The sequence below is a fragment of the Meriones unguiculatus genome, chromosome 6 (genome assembly GCF_030254825.1).
Source record: "Meriones unguiculatus strain TT.TT164.6M chromosome 6, Bangor_MerUng_6.1, whole genome shotgun sequence".
Classification (NCBI taxonomy): domain Eukaryota; kingdom Metazoa; phylum Chordata; class Mammalia; order Rodentia; family Muridae; genus Meriones; species Meriones unguiculatus.
This window is the reverse complement of record NC_083354.1, coordinates 39,892,746-39,917,490: the sequence shown is the minus strand read 5'-3', so window position 1 is coordinate 39,917,490 and position 24,745 is coordinate 39,892,746. Positions and strand designations below refer to the sequence as shown.

The 24,745-nt window shown below is 40.8% G+C and overlaps 1 protein-coding gene across 30 annotated transcripts in view; it reads right to left on the bottom strand.

Moving 5' to 3' along the window:
• The window catches only part of Arpp21 (cAMP regulated phosphoprotein 21), a 159,942-nt gene that overhangs the window by 78,249 nt on the left and 56,948 nt on the right, over positions 1-24,745 (bottom strand). For 11 of the 30 annotated variants that reach the window (XM_021653910.2, XM_060385160.1, XM_021653909.2 and 8 more), the window contains exons 10-13: positions 9,530-9,638; positions 7,403-7,504; positions 2,524-2,561; positions 753-812 (exon numbers count right to left, since the gene is read on the bottom strand). In XM_021653910.2, coding sequence (XP_021509585.2) covers positions 753-812; positions 2,524-2,561; positions 7,403-7,504; positions 9,530-9,638 — 309 coding nt within the window. Of the gene's footprint in view, positions 1-752; positions 813-2,523; positions 2,562-7,402; positions 7,505-9,071; positions 9,162-9,529; positions 9,639-24,745 lie in introns of those variants that run through there. The other 19 variants (XM_060385157.1, XM_060385154.1, XM_060385165.1 and 16 more) reach the window with 6 other exon arrangements.

The window sequence follows — 24,745 nt, the reverse complement described above, 5'->3', positions numbered from 1 at the left end:
CCCTGAACCATCTCGCAGGATCCGATACTGAGGGTTTTTAATAATACTGTTTACTACCAGCTGTATAAAGCGTGTCAGGCAGGCATTAAAGAGAGTGATGAAAAATGGGTATGGCCTCTCTGCTCTCATAGAGCTGTTAGCCTAACACAGGGCTCAAAAATAACTAATTCCTTCCCCTCCCTCCACAGATCTTGGTGTCAATAGTCAACAACAACAACAACAATAATAATAATAATAAACTTCTTAATTTCCTCTTAGACATTAAACAAGTACTTAAAATCATGTTTGAGGTCCTATGATGGACAATAGTGATTTAAAAAACATCCTAATAGAATTATCATTGATTTAGTTTTCAGTATTGGGGAATAATTACAATTATTTAATTATAGGTTTTAATAATAAATATTATTAGCCATTTTCCATGCACTACGACAATGAACTTATAATTGCAGCCTTCCAGGGAAATCGTAGCTGCTTAATTTGTCGAAGTGGGTTTGAGAGTGTTCAGCCAGCGCACACGGTGACTCCTCTACAGGATGACACTTCCTGGGAGGAACCCGGAAGAAAAATACACAAAGTCCTGTCTTCCCGTCGCTACTTCTCACCCTGTCCAGTGGCATAACGAACGCTACGAGGAGAAAACTGAACAAATTTTATTCCATGAACAGAAAAACTGCATACTAACACTTATATTCACACGGATTCTGCCACACCATCCGAAAACACAGTGTATGAAATCAAACCATACCAACCGAAAGAGCTGTCTTTTCTTATAGGTCTCATTGCATATGTGAATGTCTTCCTGGAGCCTACTGGGAATGAAAAACATGATGTTTACGACATTAAACCTAAGGGTAATGCAATGCCCTATGTGGAACGGATGTGCACTCCACCACAGCATGCCTTGCTTGTAAATCAGTCCCGCACACTAGAATTTACCTGTGTTGGGATCTAAATTTGTATGAATAAATTCATGGGAGCAAGTAAGTATTGTAGCCCTTTATCCTATGCTACCTAGAGGGGTAAAGGGAGGGAGGTCAAAGTGGAAAAGGGGGAGACAAGAGGCTAGTAGACACAGGGTAGAAATCTAATGAAACATATTTGTCAAGATGTTCCCTAAAATAACTGTAAAAATTACTTATTAATCCTTTGGATTCACTGGAATTATCAGTATTCCAGAAGTAAGTGTTCAATATACAATTTAATTTTTATGAAGGGACCGTCAATTTGATGTCTCCTTCTTAAACTATCAGGACATATTTACATAGGCCATGGACATATATGACCAATTATGATAACATTGAATATGATCCAACTTGAATATTTAGGGCATTTAAGAGTCAATGAATAGAACTAGGAAATATGATAGAGAAACGATTGTTTAGAGGACTTAGAAGTATGTTTCCATGGAAGTGAACTGGCAATAGTCAATGTCCCTGGTATGGGTTTAAAAGTTTGAAATGCTTTAGGTCATCACCAAGACTCAGTCCATAATCAATTATGGACTTTCAGTATGAGTTTGGAATTAACATATTTTGTCTTTCTTTCACTTAAAGGGGTGTTTCTCTCAAGATTTTCAACTGCTAACACAGCAACATTTTATCTCTTAGATTAGTTATCTTTGATGTCTAGTTTATATTACTGAGCACTAGCATTTAATCAGCTTCCAGTTTAATCAGACTTAGAGGGACAACCATTACACTGACATCTGAAATCAAATTAACTGCCACTTTATTTACAAATTCTGCATTTCTAAATCAAGTGGCAGATTTTGATTAATCCTGAATGTGGTTAGTACAGTTCATGTCACCTCCTTCATTTGTCTGGAATCCACATAATTGGATCACAGGAGCATTTTAGTACCTGTGACAGTTTTAAACTGTTTAAAAGGGTAAGTGTTAAGTTTGAAAGGTTTGCTCTTAAACCCCGACACGTTCTATAAACCCCATGAACAGCGCTTCTTAAGCACTTCCCTGGCTTATGCCTAAGCTAGCTCAACTGATAACCACAAAGCATTTTAGAGAAAGTTTTCTCATCCGCCCTTTCAGGAAGATGGGGAGAGTTTTACAGTTTGAAATCTCAAGTCATAGAAATCTGATTTTTTTTTTTTTGGCATAGCTAATTAAAGTGAGGAGACACAAGAAATGGCAGATGGTGCTCAATATACTTTCAGCAACCTTGCCAGTAAGCCAGAGAAACTGGATGCCCATCAGCCTCTAATCCCATGTCAAGGCTGCAAGGATTACATCTTTGGGAGGGCCAGAAACAGAGACTTTGAGCAAAAATGCTTAGGCCTCTGTCTGAAAGTAACCCAGAGAACTTCTTCCTCAGGTCAAATGCTTTTAAACATATCAAGTAACATATATATGTGAATATACATGTTCGTATACATAGGTATATGCATGAGAGCATGCATATATCCAAGTACATACTTCTTTATGGGATACGTATGAACATGAGAATGTATAGGACACACAACAAACCGTTCCTCTAAAGACACAAGAAACATAAATTTCATTTTACCTGTTGTCCAAAAATAGACTTTCCTGGGAGCAAACTGACTGAAAAATAAAAATGAAAAAGGCACCATGTCAGATGTGCTGGATTGGAGGAACACTCTCACATCCTTGCCTGACTTTAAAACTACTTTCCCTTCCTAGGGGAAAAAGATTAAGAAAATTATGTACAAGAGATGAGATTTAAAAGGGAGAAAAACAGGTTAGCATCTTCAGCAGATTAACCAGTTCTCAGTTGCAAAGGCCATTTTCCCCTCAGGAAGTCTCCAAGGATGAACAGACTAAATTCCAGGTCAGGATCAAGGTCAAAAGAGAAATGTAAGTGAAACAGCTGGAGAGACGGGAGAGAGTTCTGAGCGACAATGGGCATTATACACCAGCCAAGGGCACAGGTCCAAATCATGACAGGATAAGCACCTTTGACGCAATCAACCTAGGGATGGCAGAACTGTAAAGCCTATTCTTGAAATCCCGCCTTAGTGAGATACGCCCTCACGGAAGAGAGAAACTAATGCAAGTCTCTCAAAACTTATGAAATGACATCAGTCATTAATCTGAATTAAGGTTAGGGCCAGGACAGAAGACAAGTACTGTTAAATCTAATTAGAAATTGCTATCAAGAGTCTTTTGTCTGTTTTTTTTTTTTTTTTTCTTAGTTTTCCACAGAGAAAGCCAATAGCTTTCTCATTTTACTTCTGTTACTAACTCAACTCTAGGGAAGATAAAAGACTACCATCTTTACCCATTGAGAAAATGTGCATCAGGTTAAACCTAAAGAAAAAGAGAAGCCTATGTAAAGCACGGCCGTGCTTAGGTAACAGTACAATGCGTTTGGAAAATAATGTAGAAATAAATTCAGTGTTAGTTGTTTGTTTGTCTTTCTGCTTGCCTGCCTGCCTGTCAACGTAGCTTCATCTGTGTATAGATTTAAATATGAATAAGTGACCTAGAAGAGGCATAAGTAGGAACCTAACAGGTCCATGGTGCTACAGAGATAATAAGGACTCTTTGGCGATTCTTTATGCATGTGTGCACATGTTCATATATGTCTGTGCACACTAGTATGTCTATGTGTAGAAAGGAGAGGGCAAGTTCAGGTGCTGTCTATGTTTTATTCACTTGCCTGGTGGTGTAAAAGCTATTTTACATAGTGTGTGTGTGTGTGTGTGTGTGTGTGTGTGTGTGTGTGTGTGTTTGTGAGTGTGTTGTGTGTATGCAAAGGTACATATGTGAAGGTCTGAAGATAACTTGCAGGAGTAAATTCTTTCCTTTTGGGTGTTTGAGCCTTGAACGCGGGTTGTCAGGCTTGGTGACAAGTGTCTTTACCTGACAAGCCACCTCACAGACCTCTACCTTGCTATTTTGAAACTAGGGTCTCTCACTGACTTAGAACTCATCAAGAAGTGTAGGCAGGTTGGTCAGAGCTGCCAGGACCTGCCTCCCCAGTGGAATTACAAGCATGTGACATCATGCCCCTCAATTTCTTGGCTAGAATTTGGGGAACAAACTCATGTCCTGTGCTTTACTTTGCCAGTTGACCCGTGTTCCCAGACCCTGTAAGCAATTCTTTAAACCTGCAGTTCATGAAGCCAGCACTCAGAGAGGCAAGCCAGATAGCTGTCCACTATCCTCTGACAGTGGAATCACTTCTTTCCACTAAGCCAAAGGCTGTTTAGACACAGAGCCCCTTCAATGTTCGGGAGAAGTCAGTGGGCTTTATGAAGTTGCTACCAGGCACTGAAACTGGAGTATCAGCCTATGTGAGGAGATTGATCTTCGGACTTTCAAACTACAAACTGTCTTGTGGGAAGAGAGATTAAACAACTTCAATTTTTTTTGAAAGAAAAAACGAGACACCAACAAATCAAAGATACTTGTCACCAAAAACATCCTTCAAGAGTATGCCTCTGAGTGTTTAGAAAGATCCTCAAATGCTGTCTCCCCAGGGGCCCTTCCCTACACTCCCATAAGTGAGACATCTACTGGCTGTGATTCAGTAGCTGGTGGAAACAAACTTTAGAAAAGGGAGTATTAATAACTTGCACGTTTAATGGCAGAGAGAGAAAAAAGCGTCACAGTAATTAAGTACAACATTTAAAGCTGTCATTTATATGCGTACCCAGATATAAAAGGCTTCTTCCCCCCCAGAGGAGAAAATGATTTTGCTTAATGGATTAGAGTTCTCCCCCACATCCCACCCCCACTGTGCTCACAGCCTGTGCCCTCTCAGAAGCTCTCAGAGGGCAGACCCCACACATGCTGGAGGGGCGAGCGGAGCCCTGGCAACACACAGATGTCTTCAGCAAAATTCCTCCCAGGCAAGACAGGCTTTTCCCAAAATTTCTGCTTTATTAACCAGTCTTCCCAAGGTTAGTGATATCAGGTGGAAAGGACCAGGAAAAGGAGATCAAATTCGCACCAAAGAAATGACTTTTTTTTTTCCAAATGTTACTGACAGTAGAGCCATGCTGTTTTATTATTTAAGAGCCGAATTACAACCATCAGGCTGTCAGATAACAGTCTTATCTCAAGACACCAAACTTTGGAAGCCATGTTTGAACTTGTTTCTAGAATATCACCAAGGCAACATGCCTATTTTGTTCACGTGCTTGCCTATATAAAAAGACACACAGGCTCACACACGCACTGTTTCTCTAACACCCACACACATCCAAGGGGCCAAGATGACTCCTCAAATCACTCAAGAACTTTACTGATTTTAAAAATAAACTTGCGTTTTGCTACTGTACGTAATGTCTCAACTCTCTATTGTTGGTTAGGGAAGAGAAACACACTGACTCCATCTTTGAACAGTCACTATTTAAATCACAATTGGTGAGCAAAATTGGTTTTTTTTTGGTCTGTTTGTTTCTTTGAATCATGAGAAGACAAAATCAAAGAATACTTAGAATAAAGATGAGGCTCCCTAAACACAGGTTCATGCTGGATCCTTTGCATTGGTTAAATAGTTGACTTAATGCAAAGTAACTCATTTAATGAAAAATGATTTTGTATCTCATCAGTTTGAGTAGTGATGATAATCAGTCAGCTAGGGAACTGCAGGTACAGAGATGAAAGTCCTGTGAAGCACCCTGTCAATGAGAGGTGAGGAAGGTTCAAGAAAGTTCGTATGGCCATGTCATATGCTTAAATTTTTGAGGCGATAGATGTTGTGGTAACATCTTGTTAGCACAGTCATCTCCAGCATCAACATTCACAAGCTTCCCACATTGTTGGCCTGTGTGTCCATCAGTGTGCAGTGGGAAGGGAGATGGTCATCTCCAAGCTGAAATCCTAGCAGACAGTGTTAAGAAGAGCTCAGGACCAGTGTATTCGATGATTTCATTTCTATTTCAGTGTTCTCAAGGGGAGGGAGATAAGGGGGATGGAAGGGTGATACCAACATGGCAGATGCTGCCTCTTGAAGCTGCCCCTCAGCTTCAAGCTAGAGAATTAGCATGAGTGCGGGGAGCTGACATGTGCCCTGGCTTGAAGCAGCATCCCCAAAACTGAGGAACAGAGACCAAGTGTCTGTGGGGCTTGGTGCGTCTCAGAACAACAAGCCATGGCAACAGAGATTAGGCCTGACGGTGGATGTGTTGAACACAGAGGATAACACTGAAGCCTTCTCCACCCATGCAGGGACTGGGTTCCCCAGCACCTGAGGAAACTCCCAAGGTCTTCATAGAATAGTCATCTATGGCAATTGCTTGGTGGGTGTTGTAACTTACTTGAATTAAAATCCAGCTTTTAATTTTTACATTTTAATTTTTATCTAATGTAATTGCATTTGGTTTTGAGAGTAATGGGTAATTTTTTAAAATCCCACCCACATTTTCTTTGTTTGGTTTTGAACAACAACAACAAAATAAGTTGTTTAGTGATTCCCTTGATTTGATCTAAAATAAGGGGGGGGGGGATATTACCATGTAGGTTTTGCATCATGAAGTGCTCATATTAATTTAAAATTCAGAAGACACTCCGTGTATATATGTGAATGTGTGTGTGTGTGAGAGAGAGAGAAAGGGAGAGAGAGGGAGAGAGAGAGAGAGAGAGAGAGAGAGAGAACAAACACATACTGCTTTAAAATTCTTCTGGGTTCTGTTGATTTTTACAGAAAAATTCCTTTTGTTTGCATGTGTGTGCATGTATATGTGTGTGCATCTGTAGAAATGTGTATGTGTGTGTGTGTGTGTGTGTGTGTGCGCACCCGTGCGTGGGTGCATGTGTGGAGACCAGAGGCCCACACAGAATACCTTCTTCTATTGCCCTCCACCTTGTTGTTTGTTGTCAGTCCGTCAACGAACCAGGAGCATGCACGTTTACCAGACTGTTTGCCCACCAAGCTCCCAGGATCTGCCTGCTTCTACCTCGATAGTTCTTGCAGTAAGAAAGCCTGGCCATGCCTGTCTTAAACAAAGGCCTGGAGATCTAAACTAAGGGCCTTGCATTTGCCCAGTAAGCACTTCACGCACTAAGCCATCTTCCTGGCTCCTAATGTCAATATATATATATATATATATATATATATATATATATAAAATGTCAATATATATCACTAGTAGGTTATCTGCTATCTAGTATGGATGTAAATGAGTTTCCAAAACTGGCAACCCTTTCTGCATTGACTGTCTTCCTCTTCTACTGATCCCAACCACAACTCTCTGCTTTTGGAGGTCATGCCCTGGGGGGCACACACCGGCCCTTGGCCTGTCCCCCACATCCCTGAACCAGGTTCTCTCCTAGAAACACTTGTGTTTTCTGCTTTGTGACTCTCTCCTCGGTCCCAGCCTCTGTACTCCCTGCCAGCTCTCTGTCCGAGAAACCAGGAACCTTTCTGCTGATGGAAGGACCATACTCAAGAGGCAATTAAAACAACTACTCACATCATGTGCAAATATTCTCTCCCTCACTCTCTGATACTCCTCTTCTCTCTCTTCAATTGATTTACTTCGTCTGTCATCTCTAAATGGATGCATTCTGTTTTGCTGAACAGAGAAAAGAAATCAGGAGGGTTATCCATGTTGAGCTATTAAGCAACTGTCAGCTGAGAACAATAAATGCTCATTTAGATAACTGGAGCCTGACCAGCCCCACCCCTCTGCTCCCTGAGGAGGCTAAGCTGGGGGATATGAACTTTTGTTTATCTGTATGTGTGTGCTAGTGTATGTGTGTATCTCTGTGTGTGTGTACGTGCGCATGTCTGTGTAACTCTCTGTGTGTATCTGTGTGTATACATATGTGTGTGCATTTGTGTGTATCTGTATGTGTATCTGTGTGTATGTGTGTGTACATATGTGTGTGCATTTGTTTGTATCTCTGTGTGTGTGTGTATCTGTGTGTCATGCTGACATATGAAGGATGTGCTCTTCCTGGTTTCATCTTCTGTGGAGGAAAGTAGAATGACTAGTTCAAAAATGAGCAGATTTCCATATGCCTCAGGAATTGGTCCAGAGCTGAGATGGCCAGAAATATCCCTTTTCACCTTTGCTGAGTGTGTCTGACTACAACAGGAGACAAACTCTTGACGGAACAAGGGGAAAGAGTGAGTTCATGGGTCCTGAGGGACGGAGTGGCTGTGAATATTTGGGATCTCAAGAAAGAACCAGAAAGTAGAGAAAGCAGAAATCTGAAAGAAGCCTGAGGATGGTTTCTGGTTCCTAATCATCTGTGTTGGCTCAGCCCCTGTGAATTGCATGGGGACTAGAAACTCATCCTGGACGACCTGTTGTTGGGAGTGGTCAGTGCGGAGAAAGCTAAGACCACAATCCAAAGAAGCCAGCATGAGAACTGCGAGTCTGCGCCCTCCCATACCTCTCCTCGCTTCCCAGCTTCCTCACTCCTCTCCTTTGCCTTTCTGGACAATTCACTGTCTGCTCTAAGGGCACTCATCCAGACGTTCACCAGACACCCATGGAGAACACGACACAGGCATGTTTTGGAGTCACCAAGAGCCCCGGTGCAGCTCGGGGCTGCTGGCAGCAGTGGTGGGAGACAAGGCGGCACAAATGGAGAACAGGCTCTTTAAAAATAACAATTTCGCATACGCAGATGCACGCGCTGGCTCAGGGTGACTCACTCTGAGATTAACACGAGGCCTTGAGGGGGATGCGTATTGTCTTACCTTTGTGAATTCTAAAGCAAAGACATGTTTCAAAAATATCTACTTTGATTGTCAGACACCAGGTACAATTGCCACAGCGTTCTCCTGGCTTTCTGATGCTCTTATTGTTAAATGGAGTTGTTTTTTGGGGGGGGTCTTTTATTTCGTTTTCTTGCTGGTACTCTCCCTCCCTCCTACCCACTCAGAGAAGATTTAATGAGGTCTTTTTACCTTTGGTCAAGGACCATGATTACGGGTGTTCTAGAATAACAGTGTTTTGTTGCAGGCAAAATACACAGGGTTCAGTTTCTGCTACACTTCATGCAAACAAGCAAACACATTACATAGACCACAGAACACGGCAAGAAGGCTGGGCGACTAGAACATAAGCCCGATGCTTTTTTCTGTGAAGGCTTATTTTTAGGGTAGTTGCAAAATCCTCCTGTCCTCACCATAACAAGGCTCTTTACGGCTACACCGGTGGCTCATCGGTCCTCATTGATAATCCAGCTCAAATGTGCACAACGGAAGGAAGGACAGAGCTGTAGGGAGTGGAGTGACTGGCAGAGTTACACAGACATCCGGAAACGCGGCTGACGAGTCACCCCCACAGCTCGGAGCTTGCGGCACCCCGACCCCCACCACAACATGCAGCGAAGACTGCGCCAAGCACCACCCATGCAGCCCAACACAGAGCCACTGCTAAGCAAAACTGGAGCAACATCACGTGGCTACCCGCTGAATGCCGGGAGGGGAGGCAATGGAGGCCAGGGGGTTGGAGAGAGGGCAGCGGTGTTAGAGGTAGGGGGGCAGGGCAGGGAGGCAGGAGGGGACAACAGAGGGACAACAAGAACATCAGTCAGCCCACCTTCAAAAACAACGTCAGCCACTCTCAAACTTGAGAACCAACCTGATTGTCTTCTTTATCAACACTAGAGTTATCTCGCTTCAAGATAAACCGCTTCTGGGATTCTTCACTTTTTTCATCTTTTAAATGTTCACAAAACCTTTGCTCTGGTCTGCCAGCAAAGTAAAACATATCAATAAAAAAGTATTTCTTCCCATCTGAATAAACTTATTTCGTAGTGTGTTAGCCCTCCCCACACTCAGTGGCATTTAACGTAAAAGAGAGGAGAGAGAGAGGGAAAGGTTTACACATGGTTGTGAAATTAGAATTTCTGGCACTGTGTAGATAGATCATAACATGTCACTTTACATGTGGTCACGATACCTTTTGTTATTTCCAACTCAGAGTCTTGCTTGCCACATACTGATCACCTGGGAATGAACTTGTAGAGGCATTTAAAGTCCCCAACACGTGCAGTGCTGTGATGTTTTTCTTAGTCGTTCTGACCTTTGACGGCTCCCGAACACATAATTTCCCCATTCACCTCCTCAAGCAAATATGGAGTTATTGTTAATGTTTGTATTTTTAGGTACTGGAGACCTTGAACCTATGGTCCCAGGCCTGCTGGCAAGGGCTATAATTTGAAGCTGCATCTCCAGCCCCCTTTCTCCTCTTAATTTGCAGGCCTCACTGAGTGGCAGACTGGACCTGAACTCCCTTTGTAGCTCAAGCTGGCCTTGAGTCAATGGCATCCTGCCTCAGTCTCCCGAGTGGATGAAATTATGGGTATGAACCACCAGGCTCAGCTAAAATAGACATACCTAAAACACAGAATCCATCCCCTCGCACAGGCCTGGTGACCACCTCTTAGCACACCCTGGCTTTCTAAGTCCACCGTGAGCATTATATTTAAAGGTATTTCTGCTTCTCCCCAATGCCACATGCTCTGGAATTTGGCTCCTTTGGCCTCTGGAACTTCTCTTTCTAATCAGCTCAGTAATTAAGAAAGCTGAACATACTTAGTTTAAATGCTTATCAGCTGGTTGTTGTGAAGGGAAGCCTCTAAGGAGTTGACTACTACATACTGATCAATTGATTTTGCCAAATCTCTCAGTCACCATGGGTTAGATTTTCATGATTGGCACCGCACATCTTCTAACGAGTTGTGGCTTGGGTTCTCTACCAAGGACATGCTGAAGGGTTTGTCTCTGGGTTAGGAAGAATGTCTCGGGACTTCTAGAGTTCCCACTCCCCCCTGCTGGATTCCTGATCTCACAGGCAGTGGAAGCGGCTTTAGAGAGCCTGTGTTCTAAAATTCGGGGCCAGCAATTAAGAAAATGCTCTCTCACAAACAGCGCTTCGGGGGCAAAGGAATAGCTTAGGTGTCCAGTTCAAGTCCTCTCTCCTCAACACATGTCCATAAATTAGGGCAGTGGTAATGAGCAGACAGGAGCAGAAACTCTTGGATGGCGCCAACAGCCACACTGTGCACACATTTTATAGAATGATCCTCTTGCCCCATCCTGTTGGTAAAAGTAGATGTCAAAAGGGCTTTCTTTTCCTTTTCTTTCTTTTCCTTTTCCTTTCTTTTAGATGAGGAAAGCAGCCCTCAGTGATTCTTTTGACTCCGTGACTGTGGATTTGCGCAGGAAATCACAGTCATCACACAGCCTGGTTACACCTGCCACAGACACGGTGCTGCAGGCCTGGTTACACAGTGTACAGTGGGATGGAGATGGGCTGGGGGGCTCAACCCTAAACTTTAAGAGCCAAGAAGCCTCGCCACATCAAGTTAGTGAGCAATGAGAACATTTTCCACCAAATTTAAAACATAATGAAATACAGCAGACGATCAGGAAGTGGAAAGAGTCCATTAGGAACGAACAAGTTTGATGCAGGTGAGTCCCCGGACCCTTGGGTTCCTAACTGAGCAGTGATGTTTTACATAGTAACATGTTCAGTCACAGTTTGGGGTAAATGACAAGGCCCCCAAGTGATCAAGTGTCCTGACATTTCCAACCAATACTTCTTTGGTTGTTATACCTATTTTTTTTTTTTTTTATTTTCCTTTCCATAGACTGAAATGAGGATGTCAGCTTAAATAAAGATGTTGATTACATCAGTGTTAATTACATCATATCAGTGGTAATTAGTCTCTTCTGATGTCCTCAGGCACTAGTCTGTTAAGCCCTAATACATGAAATAATGTGCCTAAATTTACAGATATCCTTTTTGTGTTTGTTTTTAACGGTCTGCAAATATTCACACACAAATGAGAGGACTAGAGGACATGGACCTTTTGAGGCACAAGCCCAAGGTGAATTTGTTTAGTCTAATTTCTTCTTTTAAGATAAAATGTACTTGAGTGACAATTTAGAATGCTAGCTGGTAGGTATGTTCATGTGGGTTGGGCACATTTCATTATAGGCCTTAGACCTTAGCGCCCATATCCAAACCTGGCACCAGCAAACCACTCAGCTGAATGAATGAATCAATCAACGTATAGATGAGTGACAATTTAGCCTAGCTGTGTACAAGCCATTATAGCTCAAGGACTGATCAAGTGTTGCTTAGTCAGATATGAGGTCACAATCTCTGTAATTATAAAACAGGATATCAGAGAGTTTGGTTTGTTGGAGCATAAACTCAAATTGGAGACAGAATGTTCGTTAAACATTGAAATAATGTTTATTAATCATTATAATCTTTTACATAAGTCTGAGAATTCCTTGGGTAGGGGAGAAATCTCAGTTCTCTTCACTCTTGGCTTTGGAAGATCTTACGGTAAAGTGTGATAAATTTCTATTTCAATGTTCCTTCTGAAGTCCCATTTCTTTATAGTCTTGTTTTTTATAGTAACTATACCATATGTATATGGATATGTACATGTATGCATGTGTGAAAAATACTTTGATAACATGACAAAACATAATCAGGCTGGGTGCATGCCTTTAATCCCAGCAGTTGGGGAGGCAGAAGCAGGCAGAGCTCTGTGAGTTTGAGGCCAGCCTGGTCTACAGAATGATTGCAGGACAGCCAGGGAAAAACACAGGGAAACCCTGTCTCAGAAGACCAAAACAACAAACAAACAAACAAACAAAAATCCAAGTCTTAAACAGAAGGTGTATTTCACATTCAGCTATAAATCATATGAAGTACATTCTCAGTGACTGATTTTCAAGTATCTTCTTTAATTATATTTTTAAAAATTAGAAAAAATATTAGTTTCTTTAGGTTTCTTGAAAAATATTTTCAGTGCTCATAAAGTTACTTTGAGATTTGTTTAAAATTAATTAGGTGAATTTAAGAAGAATTTTTCCCAGGTTGGCTCTATTCATGACTTTAGAGCTAACCAAAGCATAAATTGAAATACTGCGGTAATTGAATTAAGAACTGCTGACAATGGGCCATTGTATCACAGCTATTAAAAATCACTCTTACAACTAACTGAACAGCATACTAGCATTATTTCGGAGCCATAAGATGAATGGCACTAAGATAATTCATTTAAGAATGGTATTTCAAATGGTAATGAATTACTTTTAATCTACGAATACGGGGATGCAATTCAAGAACAATTTCCAAGGTTACAGAAAGCCAGCTACTTATTAAATGATGATACTTGGACCTTGCTCTGTACCTCATGGGAAGGTACCATTTCATCCTAATTTGTCTCTTTATTTTTCAGATTTTGCTTCATCAGGTATCATGTCTATCTTCCCAGGTATCATTACCAAAACATGTAGGAAATAAAATTAATGCTTATTTTAGATAAATAATAGCTTTTTCATCTCAAGGCAAACCTGTATTTTCCTACAATCTATAGTACATATAGCAGACCCGTTTCTCCCAGTCTGTGGCACATACTGTTCCTGTGTCATGAGTATGTTTGCATCACCAGCCAGCATCTTAGCCTCTTTGGAAAAAAAAAAAAGAATATTTAAGTTGATTCCACATTGCTCCTCCAATAGATGGAACTCACAGAAAAGCTGGTGGCTGGTCAAGATAATCAAATCTCTCTTCTACTCAATCAATTCTAATCTTAGTTTAAAAAAAAATCCCTAGAAGCTTAAAATAAATGAGCATTCACTATTACTACTGTTTTGAACCTTTAACTTATCTTTGAGGATTTTGAACAGGTTAGCCTCACTGTTCGGTTCTTAAGACTTGTTATTCATCTTCCAAATAGTTCAGCTGAGTCTCTTCCTCCCTTCCCACACAGAGAAGAATAATTGAACTCTCTCGAATGGTAGGGGTGGAAGTGGGGGTGATAGCTGGTAGTGGGGGTGGGGTAGCAGAGAGGCTCTGGCATGTCACCTAGACTAAAGGAAAGGTGGTGCTGATGTTTTTGTGAGATATCACCTCAGCACAATAAATCCTTCTGGGAAACAGCTAGATGGTGAAGCAAACAGCAAAGGATTTTAATTGTCAAGTGTGCTTGATAAACCTAAGAATACTGTGGACATTTCAATTAAAATGTTCACAGCAATGGATCATTGATTGAAAAATTAAAAAAAAAAGCCCTTTATCCTTTTTTAATACATGTGTTTCACCATTCATCAGTCTATCATTTTATTTTCTTTTAAATGATATTATACGTTTATACTCTAAAATTGGAAGTGGAAGTATTATTAGTTAGCTCTTGTTATTTACTTTACTATTTACTTTGTGTAAACACATGGATTCCACAGTGACAATGTGGAGGCCAGAGGTCAGAGGGTCAGAGGACAACTTGTAGGAGTCATTTCTCTTCTTTCATTATGTGAATCTGGGCATCAGATTTAGGTCTCTTACAGATTGAATCACTTTGCCAGCTTTTTATACCCTGATTATTAGAGTCCTTCAAATTTATGCTTAGAATTTTGTGGAGTTTTGCAAAATCATTTTCTTTCTTTTGTATGTATGGATAGGTATATACCTGTCCATGTGAACACATGTTTGGGAATTTATGCCTGCACCTGTGTACAAGTTTTTGGAGTCCAGTATATACTGGGTGTCTTGCTCAGTAGCTCTCCTCCTTACACTTTAAGACACCATCTCTCTGCACTTGGAGCCCCTGATTTGGCTTAACAGCCATCAAACTCCAGGAGTCCTCCTGTCTCCTGCTCCCTAACGCTGAGACTATAGGTTTCTGGCACTTAACTCGTCTTTTTATTTGGCTTCTGGAAGTGCAAAGTCAGTTTTTCATCCTTGTGTAAGGAGTGTTTTATAGATCAAACCATCTTGCTAGCCACTTTCTTCTGAGTTCCTTTGGTGTGATTAAGTGTTAGCGGAGACAAGCAAGCTAACACAGTACCTCGGTTCTTCCTTACTGTGGACTATCACAAACGACACTTAGCGGAATGCTCAGATACACCCTGGGTCGGTAAGACCCCTTTAAATTGGTGATTTTGCTTTGGCAAAAACAAAACAAAAAACAATACAAGACAAAAAACCGAAACAAACTTAAGAAAAAAACTGGGATAAATGGATGAAGAAGTGTAAACATGGCGATTTGCCTTGATAGTGTGATTCTATTGCTAAGAGTGACTCCAAAGGAAATGGCCATAAATGGACACCGAATTCTCTTTCATAACAATGGAAGCATGAAGTTCTCCCCTGTACTGCATAAGGAATTTGAGGCTTGTTATAGTGACATGAAGTTCTCTAAAACTGTATCTAATAACATTGACCAGCAAGTAAACTAACATGAATACAACCTGACTATGTTTATGTTCAAAGTAAAGCACATGGCAGCATGAATAATATTAGCAGAAATCGTATCTGCAGAGGGTGAGCTGACAGGCAGCTTTACTTCTAACCTTCTACAGATTTGTGGTTATAATAATCATGTATTGTTTCATAGCAACAAAATAATGAAAGTTATTATCTCAGAGAGATAGCAAAACAGTTTAGCAACTTACTAATGACTCCTACCAAATCACTGGGTTATAGACAATTATTCTTATATTTTGAATATTTACAATATACTCTTTCATTGGATGTATTATTTAATGATCTGCTAAATTGGGGATTTAAATGTTTTTTTTATCAAATTATTTCTTAATCTTTCTATTATACTACAAGGATTTAGAAATGCTAAGATTAAAGTTTGCTCTTTGTCTAAGTAATATTTTTTACACTAGAACCTTGTAGTACATGAAAATTCATCTGACCCTGCAAATTCCCATGTTTATTGCTATGTTATTTTTTAAAATGTATGAGTGTACATTTTACCAATGACAACATAATGACCAAATGATAACAGTCACCAAGAAGATGTGTGTGTGTGTGTGTGTGTGTGTGCACGCATACTATAAAGAAGAGAAAACAAGGATAACAGAGAAAAATATTTAAGAGGCTAAAAAGGACACAGTGAAAAAATTAAAAGGAGAAATAAATCACATACAGCTAAGCTCAATATGGTATTGTTAGTTTGTGTGGCTATTTATTCATGAACTGTATTGAGTGTGGAGTTTCAACACTGCCAAATAGGGGAAACAATCAGATCAGTGAGCTTCAGGACAGTGATATCACTCTCCAGGTTTATCTGTGAATCAAAGGTTTGTAAAAATAAAAAATAACATCCATAATCCAGAAAGAAAAAGTCCTTCAGAAATGGCCAATAGATGATTTTTCCATGCAGTGTGTATGAGAGGTTGTGTAGTCATATTTTCAGACGTCATGTGGAATGCGTGCCTAGGTTTTTGAAGCTGTACAGGCATGCCTACACTTGCGTCCCCTCAGTGCCAATGAATTTGCAAAGATGACTCCTATTTGGAATCATTCGTAATATTTGGATTAGAATGCTGGTTCACACATTTAGAATTATCTGGAGATAACTTCAGGTTCTTTATATTTCAAACCCCTCACTGGTGTTTTTAAGTAAACCTATGAAACAATCATGTAGTTTCCACATACATGATACATGCTTCAATCTTTCCTCCCTATCAGCTTGTACCCCAACAGAAGACACATTCCTCTGCATGTGGCTTTTACATAGTTTTTTTTTTCCTTCCAACACTTTATTAATGAGACAATTTTGTGTTTCCTTCCATCATATTAATTTATTGATAATTTTTTTCTAATTCTAAGCTTCTTCTCGATGATAATAAATTTACAAGCTGCCTAGATCTCAGATGTACCTTGCCCAGCTACTTCTGTCTTACATAGAGAATCTGGGAGGAGCAAAGGGGAGAAATGTGGGGGGAATTGGATCAAATTACATTGTATGAAATTAGGGTTTCTGTTGCTTTGATGAAACATTATGACGAAAAGCAATTTTGGGAGAAAAGGGTTTGTTTGGCTTGCACTTCCTTACCCAGGAACCTGCAGGCACAGGCTGATGCAGAGGCCTTGGAGGAGTGCTCCATACTTGTTTGCTCATGTTGATTTCTTAGTGAACTCAGGACAACCACACAGGACTGACCCCATCAGCAGTGGGGTGGGCCTTTTCCCATCAATCCCTAATGAAGAAAATTCCCTACAAGTTGGCTCTGCAGGCTGATTTTACGGAGGCATTTTTCTCAGTTGAAGGTCCCTGTCTTAGATGACCTTAGCTTGTGTCAAGTTGACATAAAACTAACCAGCACAAAATTCTAAAAGTATTAATAAATATCGTTGTATTAATATATCAATGACTCTAAATTCCATTCCCAATGACTCTAATATATTCCTGAGCGTATTACAAAATATGCATAAATGACTGCGAAGAACTACATTTACTGTAGACTAGCATTAATATTAAAATGCTTTTAACATACAAACAACAACTGAGCAACAAACTTAACACATACTGTGTCTTTTCAGCCCTGCACCTTATTTACTGTGTACAGTCTTTATGGAGAGGAGTCCTGCTCATTTGCTTTGTTGTATAAACTGAAAAAATATAATATGAACGTCAACATGCATAGGAGGATTGAATAGATGTAAGCAATCTAGCAGTTCTGAAGTGCTCTGCCCAGTAATAGTGTAGCCTACAATAACAAAATCTTTTACACTGTTTATATTTTCTGAACAGGCAAAGTTAGCAGGCAGTCCAATAAATTATACTGTAAATCTTACTATATTTTTCTTATCGTGTGTGTGTGTATGTTTGTGTGTGTGTGTGTGTGTGTGTGTGTGTGTGTGTGTAGGTGATAGGGTAACCTATAGGTTACAGGTTGCAGGAGTTGGTGAGTTGTCAGGCCTGGTAGCAGGTGACGTCACCCACTGAGCCATCCACTCAGCCCAGGGCACGCCAATAAATATTTAACCAACATTCTCATCAGGGTTAGGGATAATCTTAATTATGATATATCCAATTTGTGTCATAACATTTAAATAATTTTTGATTCATGAGTGTCCAAATGGTGCCAGTCGGGTGTTCATGAAAATATTTCTGCCTTTGAAACTGGGAAAAATAATTGGTGTTTCTTGGACTTGGACTTTTTCTTTATAAGTTATGATGTTTGTGTGAGGTAACCCATCTTTAAAAATTATAGGTAATTTACGCTAATGAAGAACTACTATTGTGATTCAGTCGACAAAGAACTGCCATTTTTGTTTGCTTGCTCTTCGCACATGTGAGGAAATGCTATGCTTTCCTTTCTCCTGGTTTGAAGGAGAAGGCAAGGAATTAAAGGGGCGGTTGGGAAGTTAGAGGCTCTGTGAGTTCTGGAGGGGGCTGAGGTGGGAAGAAGTCAGGTTGTGGAGTTAAACGTGTTTTGTATGGGCTCGTTTCTCTCGGTAGACTCCAGTTTATCTGAAGAGTACGGAGCTTGACGGCATACTGTAACCACCACATCCACCGACACTCTTATCTTCAAGTGTTCCCTAAAGTCACCCAAAACATAACTGTCACTGCTGTAGGTAAATCTAGAACCAGTGGGGGGGGTGCTGCGGGAGGGGCTCAGTATTGAGCCTATTCCTTTTGTCAACATCTCTGCACTTTAAGATTCATGCCAGAGCAATCTTGCTCTCTCAAAGAGCTATTATACACTTGGGTCAATATTATATGTAGTGTACATTGTGTGATAGCCTTTCTATGACTGTCCTGAGCATATAATGTGCTTTATGCATTAAATGGCACCCACATATAGCCTTGGATTTACACCTCATGGATGCACTTGCACACTTACACACTCAATCTTAATGAAGCTGATTTCCCACCTAGTGAACAGAAAATGACTAAGACCTTTCATTTTTTTAAAGCATGGGATCCACAGTACTGAATATTTGAGAAGTATTACTTTAAGGAACTGGAGTCGGGTTTTAACTCATTAAGTGTGCTAAGACAATTCATAGCTTTATCATCGACTTTTGTGTCAGCATTCTTTATTTTGCTCTTTGAACACTTCCGTGTGTGTGCTCAAGTGTGGTGTGGATGTGTGGTACATATGTGGGTACATGTGTGTATGAAGATCAGAGGTCAACCTCAGGTACCGTTCCTCTGAGCATGAACCACCTTATCTTTTTTGTTTTTGTTTCTGTTTTATTCTATTTAATACAGAGTTTTTTCACAGGCCTGAAATGTTCCAGTTTGGACAGGCTGAGTGCCCGTCTCTGTCTCCCCTGTGCTGGGATTACAAGCATGCATCGCCAAACCTGGCCTTTTATGTGCATCCTAGGAATCAAGACTGAGCCATCTCCAAATCCCTCCTTACAGTTTGAAAAGTAATCCAATGCAAATTGGGATTTTGCAAGTGAAGCAATGCATAGCTGTGAAATACTGCTTAATTACTCTCTTGTTTTTCCTCATAATTTAACATTATTGATTCTATGGATGGTAATTCTTCTTCCCATAACCTTTGAAAGGTCAAGAGCTGAGAGGGAGGAGCTCCTGGCCTTTGGCTTTGATCTTCTGTGAACTGAGCAGGTTAAGACAGACTCAGTGTTTTGTTCTCTCTCCTACAAGAAGGACTGGCTTGATTGACATCCTACAATGCTGAGAGCTAAGTGAGCATAAATAAAAGTCTCAGATACATCCTTGTGTCATAGAAAAGCTCCTTAAAATAATAATGCAGATTCTACCTGTATACAAAGTCTATGCTTGCTTTGTTTCCAAAATTAAATAGCGATGCCATACCATTGGAAAAAAGGAACACAATAAACTTATTGGTTTTCTCCTTGCTCTTTGTTTTTGAGATCCCCTCTATCATGTATAAAGTCTTATATTCTCAACAGGAAAAGCAAGACAATACTGAGGAGACAATATAATAGTTGAGGGAAAATGGCATAGAGTTTGTTCAAGGTCAACAAATAGCTCTAAGTTTAAGCTTAAGAGATGGTTAGGGACCTAGGTTTCTTCCCGAGGAATGTTTAGAGAGATGAATATGGTAATGATTCTGACTTTGTCATTAAACAATATGTATAAGTATCCAAACTGTCCAGTATGTTTGCCAATCAGATAAGAAAAGGAAGTACAGAATGTTCCTTCTACAAACCTCATGGTCATACTGGGAGCAATTCTTAGGCCTCTGATCTCTGGGTTCTAGCTGGATGATTGGCAACACTGATGCTATAAAAAGCTAACAGCAGATTCATCATGTTTAGAAATGACAGGGTGCCAGCCAAGCACTCCTAGATACACTTAGATGGATGCTTGCTCTTCCGCAGAGGCCCTACGTAAGCATGGCTCAGTGTGCTGCTAGTGTGCTGCAGAGCCTCTTCAAGCTCTAAGCCAAGGACAAGATCTCTATGAACACAAGAGGAAGCGTGTGTCTATTCTTTGAGTTGTTTTGCTCCATTGAAAACACAGTCCACTGTAGGGTATGAAACTCCCCATTGTGGACACCCAAGAAGCCCCAAGTTAAGCCTCAGTGCTTCAGGGTACTCAAGAGAGTATGTGGCCCTTCACCTATGCCCACCTCTTTGTAGTGGGTCTGTGCCCTGAGAGAGTGGTCAGGGGTTCTTAGCAAAGGCCCTTCAAGCTCATGTGTGGCAGTTTCTAGAGAGGCTTTCTCTAGTTAGAAGAGGCTTCATTGTTCTTGATCTACTGACAGACATCTGAGTTAACTGTGTTCTCTGGAATAGTCACTCCACACCCTACACCCCTCCAGGCTAGTGTGCCAAAGAGCACCAGACTCAAGAATCATGGAGTTGAATCCTATAGGGCTTAACTCTGTTTTCGTTTGCATTGCTTTGTTTTACTTCTGAGGGGCTCAGTCTGTAGCCCAGGATAGCTTCAAACATATCATACCCAGGCTGGTCTGAAACTCACTATTTAGCCCAGAGTGGCCTCAAGCTCATGGAAAGCCTCCCAACCATTAAGAGTAGCCTTTGGACCACTTGCCTTGTCCCACAGTTTGTAGAGAGAGAAAGTGCTGTCCTCCAATGCATTTGCTATTGCCATGCTCCACTCTGCACTTTAATGAAGGGTAGGGAATGTGAGGCAAGGAGAGTGGGTGGATGTGAAATATGAAATAGAAATTGTTGAAGAGATGACAAGCTTTTAACGTGAAATTATCTGAGGCAAGTTAAAAGTTGATGTGCCATATGCAAAGATCTCCAGGTATCCATGTGCAGTAATCACGGAGTTTGTGGGAAATGCTAGAATAAGTAGATTATTTCAAGTCTCCAAATGGCAAACTCCAAAGCTACATCCTCTCTCTGGGATGAAAAAAGTGGGGAGGGGAGAAGAGGAGATGAAAACATATATTTAAAAAAAAACACTCCACAAAATGAACAATGTACATCATTGTGCTACATGTAGAAAAACAATTGAAAGAGAGAAAAATGGAGAACAGGGAGAAAAAGAAAAGCACAAAGCTTCTACTATAACAGGCACACACTTGTAACATAGACAAAATTAATATTTTTTTCTATGAAACTATGAAACTAAAACTTGCATAGTTTTAGGTTTCTGTCTAAAGGTCCAAAGGCAACATTCATCTAAGGTGGAGTCTTGTGTTTATGACCCCAGCTACATGGACAGCTGAGGCAGGAGTTACCCATACAAGCCCAGCTTTTTTGTCTAAAGACAAAATTAATGACAAAGAAAGAAATTGCAAAGAAAGAAAGAGACTGGAGGAGGGGCTCTCACCCAGCAAACATGAGAGTCTGGCTTCCATCTCAAATATCACAGAATAAAAGAGTCATTGTGGAGAATAAACACATTAGAAACATCTTTTGTGGTAGACAAGTAATAGAGACCCTGGTAGCTGCACTGTAGATTATCAGTGGGTGACTCTACCAAAACTGACAGTCAACTAGAAGTCCAATAGTGAGAAATACAAAGTGCTTGAGGATAAACCTTGTTGCTGTCAAAATTCAGAGAGACAACATAACAAATTGAATGTGAAAACAAAAATCAACAATAACAACAACTACAAAAACATAGGGATTCATCTCAGGTGTCATCTCAAGTGTCATCTCTGACACTTCTATTTTAATTCAAATGGTGGGTTTAATCAACCATTTAGAGCCAGTTGATGAACCAAAGGGTGTGCCTGGAGGCAATTGGATGTGTACTCTCACCTGTTCTTTCTTGGCTAATTCTGAGGTCTAGAAAACCTGCAACACCACAGGCCAAGATAATTTTATTAATTCTCTAGTGTACATAGGCTTAGCCAGACAGCAGCGCCATCTTGGATTGTCTCCCTCAAGAAATGGAGACTCTCTCTCCCTCTCTCATCAGGGAGGATGATCACTCATCACTGCCTTTCTCCTCCAGGCCAGGCAGTGGTGTGACTTTTGTTAGATGGCTCTCAGAATTAGACACCAGCATCTCTACAGAAAGCTTAGCATTGGCATAAGTTTTAGATGCAATAGATTAATTCTCTCTTCCCTGGATATATTTGAGTGCTCACTCTGCTCAGTTTTGTCCACAGCTACAGGGCATCAAGAACATACTACAAAGTCAAAGTCACACGTTCTCTGGGAATCCGTAGCATATTAAGAGTAATACTACAAAACTTCTAGTAATTTGACTCTGACTTCCACCATTTTGTTTTGCTCTTTCCCATGGAGCTGAGACTCCTGTGAATGTGGTGGAAATCTAAGGCTACTCAGGGAAAAAATGAATAGACTCATCTTACAAGCTAACATTATTGATACATACAACTCAAGTTCTTCTTCAACAAGCCACACATGTTAGTAGTGATGAACCAGAAAAAAAAATAGCAGGGATTATTAAATTATAGAAAGACTCTTGTGTTTGCTTATATGAGTCAGTAAAATTTCAAAACATCTTTAAAATAACAGCTCCTTAATCCCTATTTCTTACCAGAAAACAAAGGCATTAAACAGTTGGAATCCCCATCCAATCCAGCCACACCTCTTAAGGGCTTGGTTCATTAGCTGAGATGGTTTGACTTAAATAACCAACACATTACACATGCTGGTTTAGAACCGAGTCCCGCTAATTATTTCTTCTTTATAGAGAAGGCTCCAAACTGAAATTCTCTCTGTAGGATTAGATAATATACTTAAACCAAAAATAAAAGCATGAGGTACAGTGAGCACATAGCAAGTGCCGTGAGTCTCAGTGAGAGATGCCTTTACTCAGGAGTACGTCCTGGAGACCAATGCTGTCCATCATGGGAGAGATAATGGATGATAACTGAGGATGTGATAGAGAAGAGCAGACAAAGGCCAGTCATACTTGCACATAGGATTGTCCCTCTTGACCCAAACCGTCTGAATTTCATATAAAACTACTTTCTCCCTGTGAAAAACATAACAAGTCACTGTGTGAAATGCCTCAAAACACCCCTCATCCAGAAAAAAAAAATGGCAGAAAGAAGAGAATGATAGTCGATTGTAGCTGGTACGTGATGATTACTCATGCATCTACTTTACAGGACCACTTTACGGAACCATGAGAACTCGCTGAAGACAAACAAGCAGCAAACCAATATAAACATGTACCTCTCTCTCTAAACCTTTTCGCTCATTTCCACACTCCATCCAAAGAGCTTTTATTCTGGATCTGTTCTACTAAGGCACAGTGACATTTTAAATGAATGTTTTTCAAGGATATGCATGGGAGCTGCAGAAGCCTGAACACACTGGAAAGGTGCTTTTTGAATACACCACTTAGGAGGACCCTGGGAGGAACTTTCATCCCAGCTCTCACCCTTTTACGAGTCAAAATATATTTCAATCCAACAATATACCAAAATTAGCCTGGTTCTGATTGACTCGCAATTGCTGTGGCTAGGCATCTCTTCACATTTGCAGAGAATTCAAATTTCCCCCAAATAGATGGTAATTGAAATCTTCAAGGCACCCAGATTTTCAGCATGGTGCTCTGAAGAGAATGGTCTATTTCCCCTCAAATCCAAAGGCCCTGGCAGTACTGTAACATCCATACATTCCCACGAAACAATAGTCTTTCCTTCACTGCTAACATGATCCACATCTCGAACACTGGCACTATGCTACTACTTGAAAAAGCCTTTATTTCACCCCCTTTCCTTATGCTTCCTTTCCCAAAGAGGTATCAGTTTACCCTCAAATTCTACCATCGGAGCTCTTGCCCCCTAAATGCCTCTTAAATGACAGACCCGAGCAATATGGTGGTTGGAATGGAGAAAGGGGGTTTCACACTCCAGCTAATGCTTAGAGAGTCCACAGCTTAGGGTGTGTTTAGGCATGACTTGACTGGTGGAAGAATGAGAGAGAGTGCTATGGGAGATGGGGTGATCAGATTGGATTTGGTGCTGGCACCAAAGTCGTCACTGCCTTCAAGAGGTGCTGTCTGCCCTCTGCTCCCTGGCACTCTCCTGAAGGTGTGAACCTGTGCAGACTGTTTAACAATGCTCAGGAAAAACAGAAATCTGGGAGCTGAAGAGGTGGCTTAGGGGTGAACAGTACTTGCTACTTTGATTGTACCCCTAGCTTTAGCAATCAGCACCTGTGCTGGACAGCTCACAACCGCCTCTAACTCTAGATCTAGGGACACCGGATGCCCCTTCTGGTTGCTCTCAGCAACTGCATTCATGAGGCTCACATGGTCAGACACACCACTCACTTCATGCGTGCACTAAAACTTTCTGAAAAGGACCAAAGCTTGTACTTCCCTGGAAGGCAAGAGGTTTAGTGACAGGACTTCTGTCAGTCAAATAACGAAAACCTAAAGACCGGTCACATTCTACCATGACGTTGGAGAGCTGAAAGGAAACACGGGGAACTATGGGAGAATTCAAAAAGTTTCCAGAGTCATAGACATGTTCTGCGTGCACTCTGACTCTGTAAGCCGCTGAAATGTTTAGCCTGATGAAACCGAGTTTTAAAATTCAAATTGTATGTAAACTTAGCTAAGTTTAAATTTCCTTTAAATGGAACTACCAGAGTGTAAAAATCAGCTTCACAGGCGAG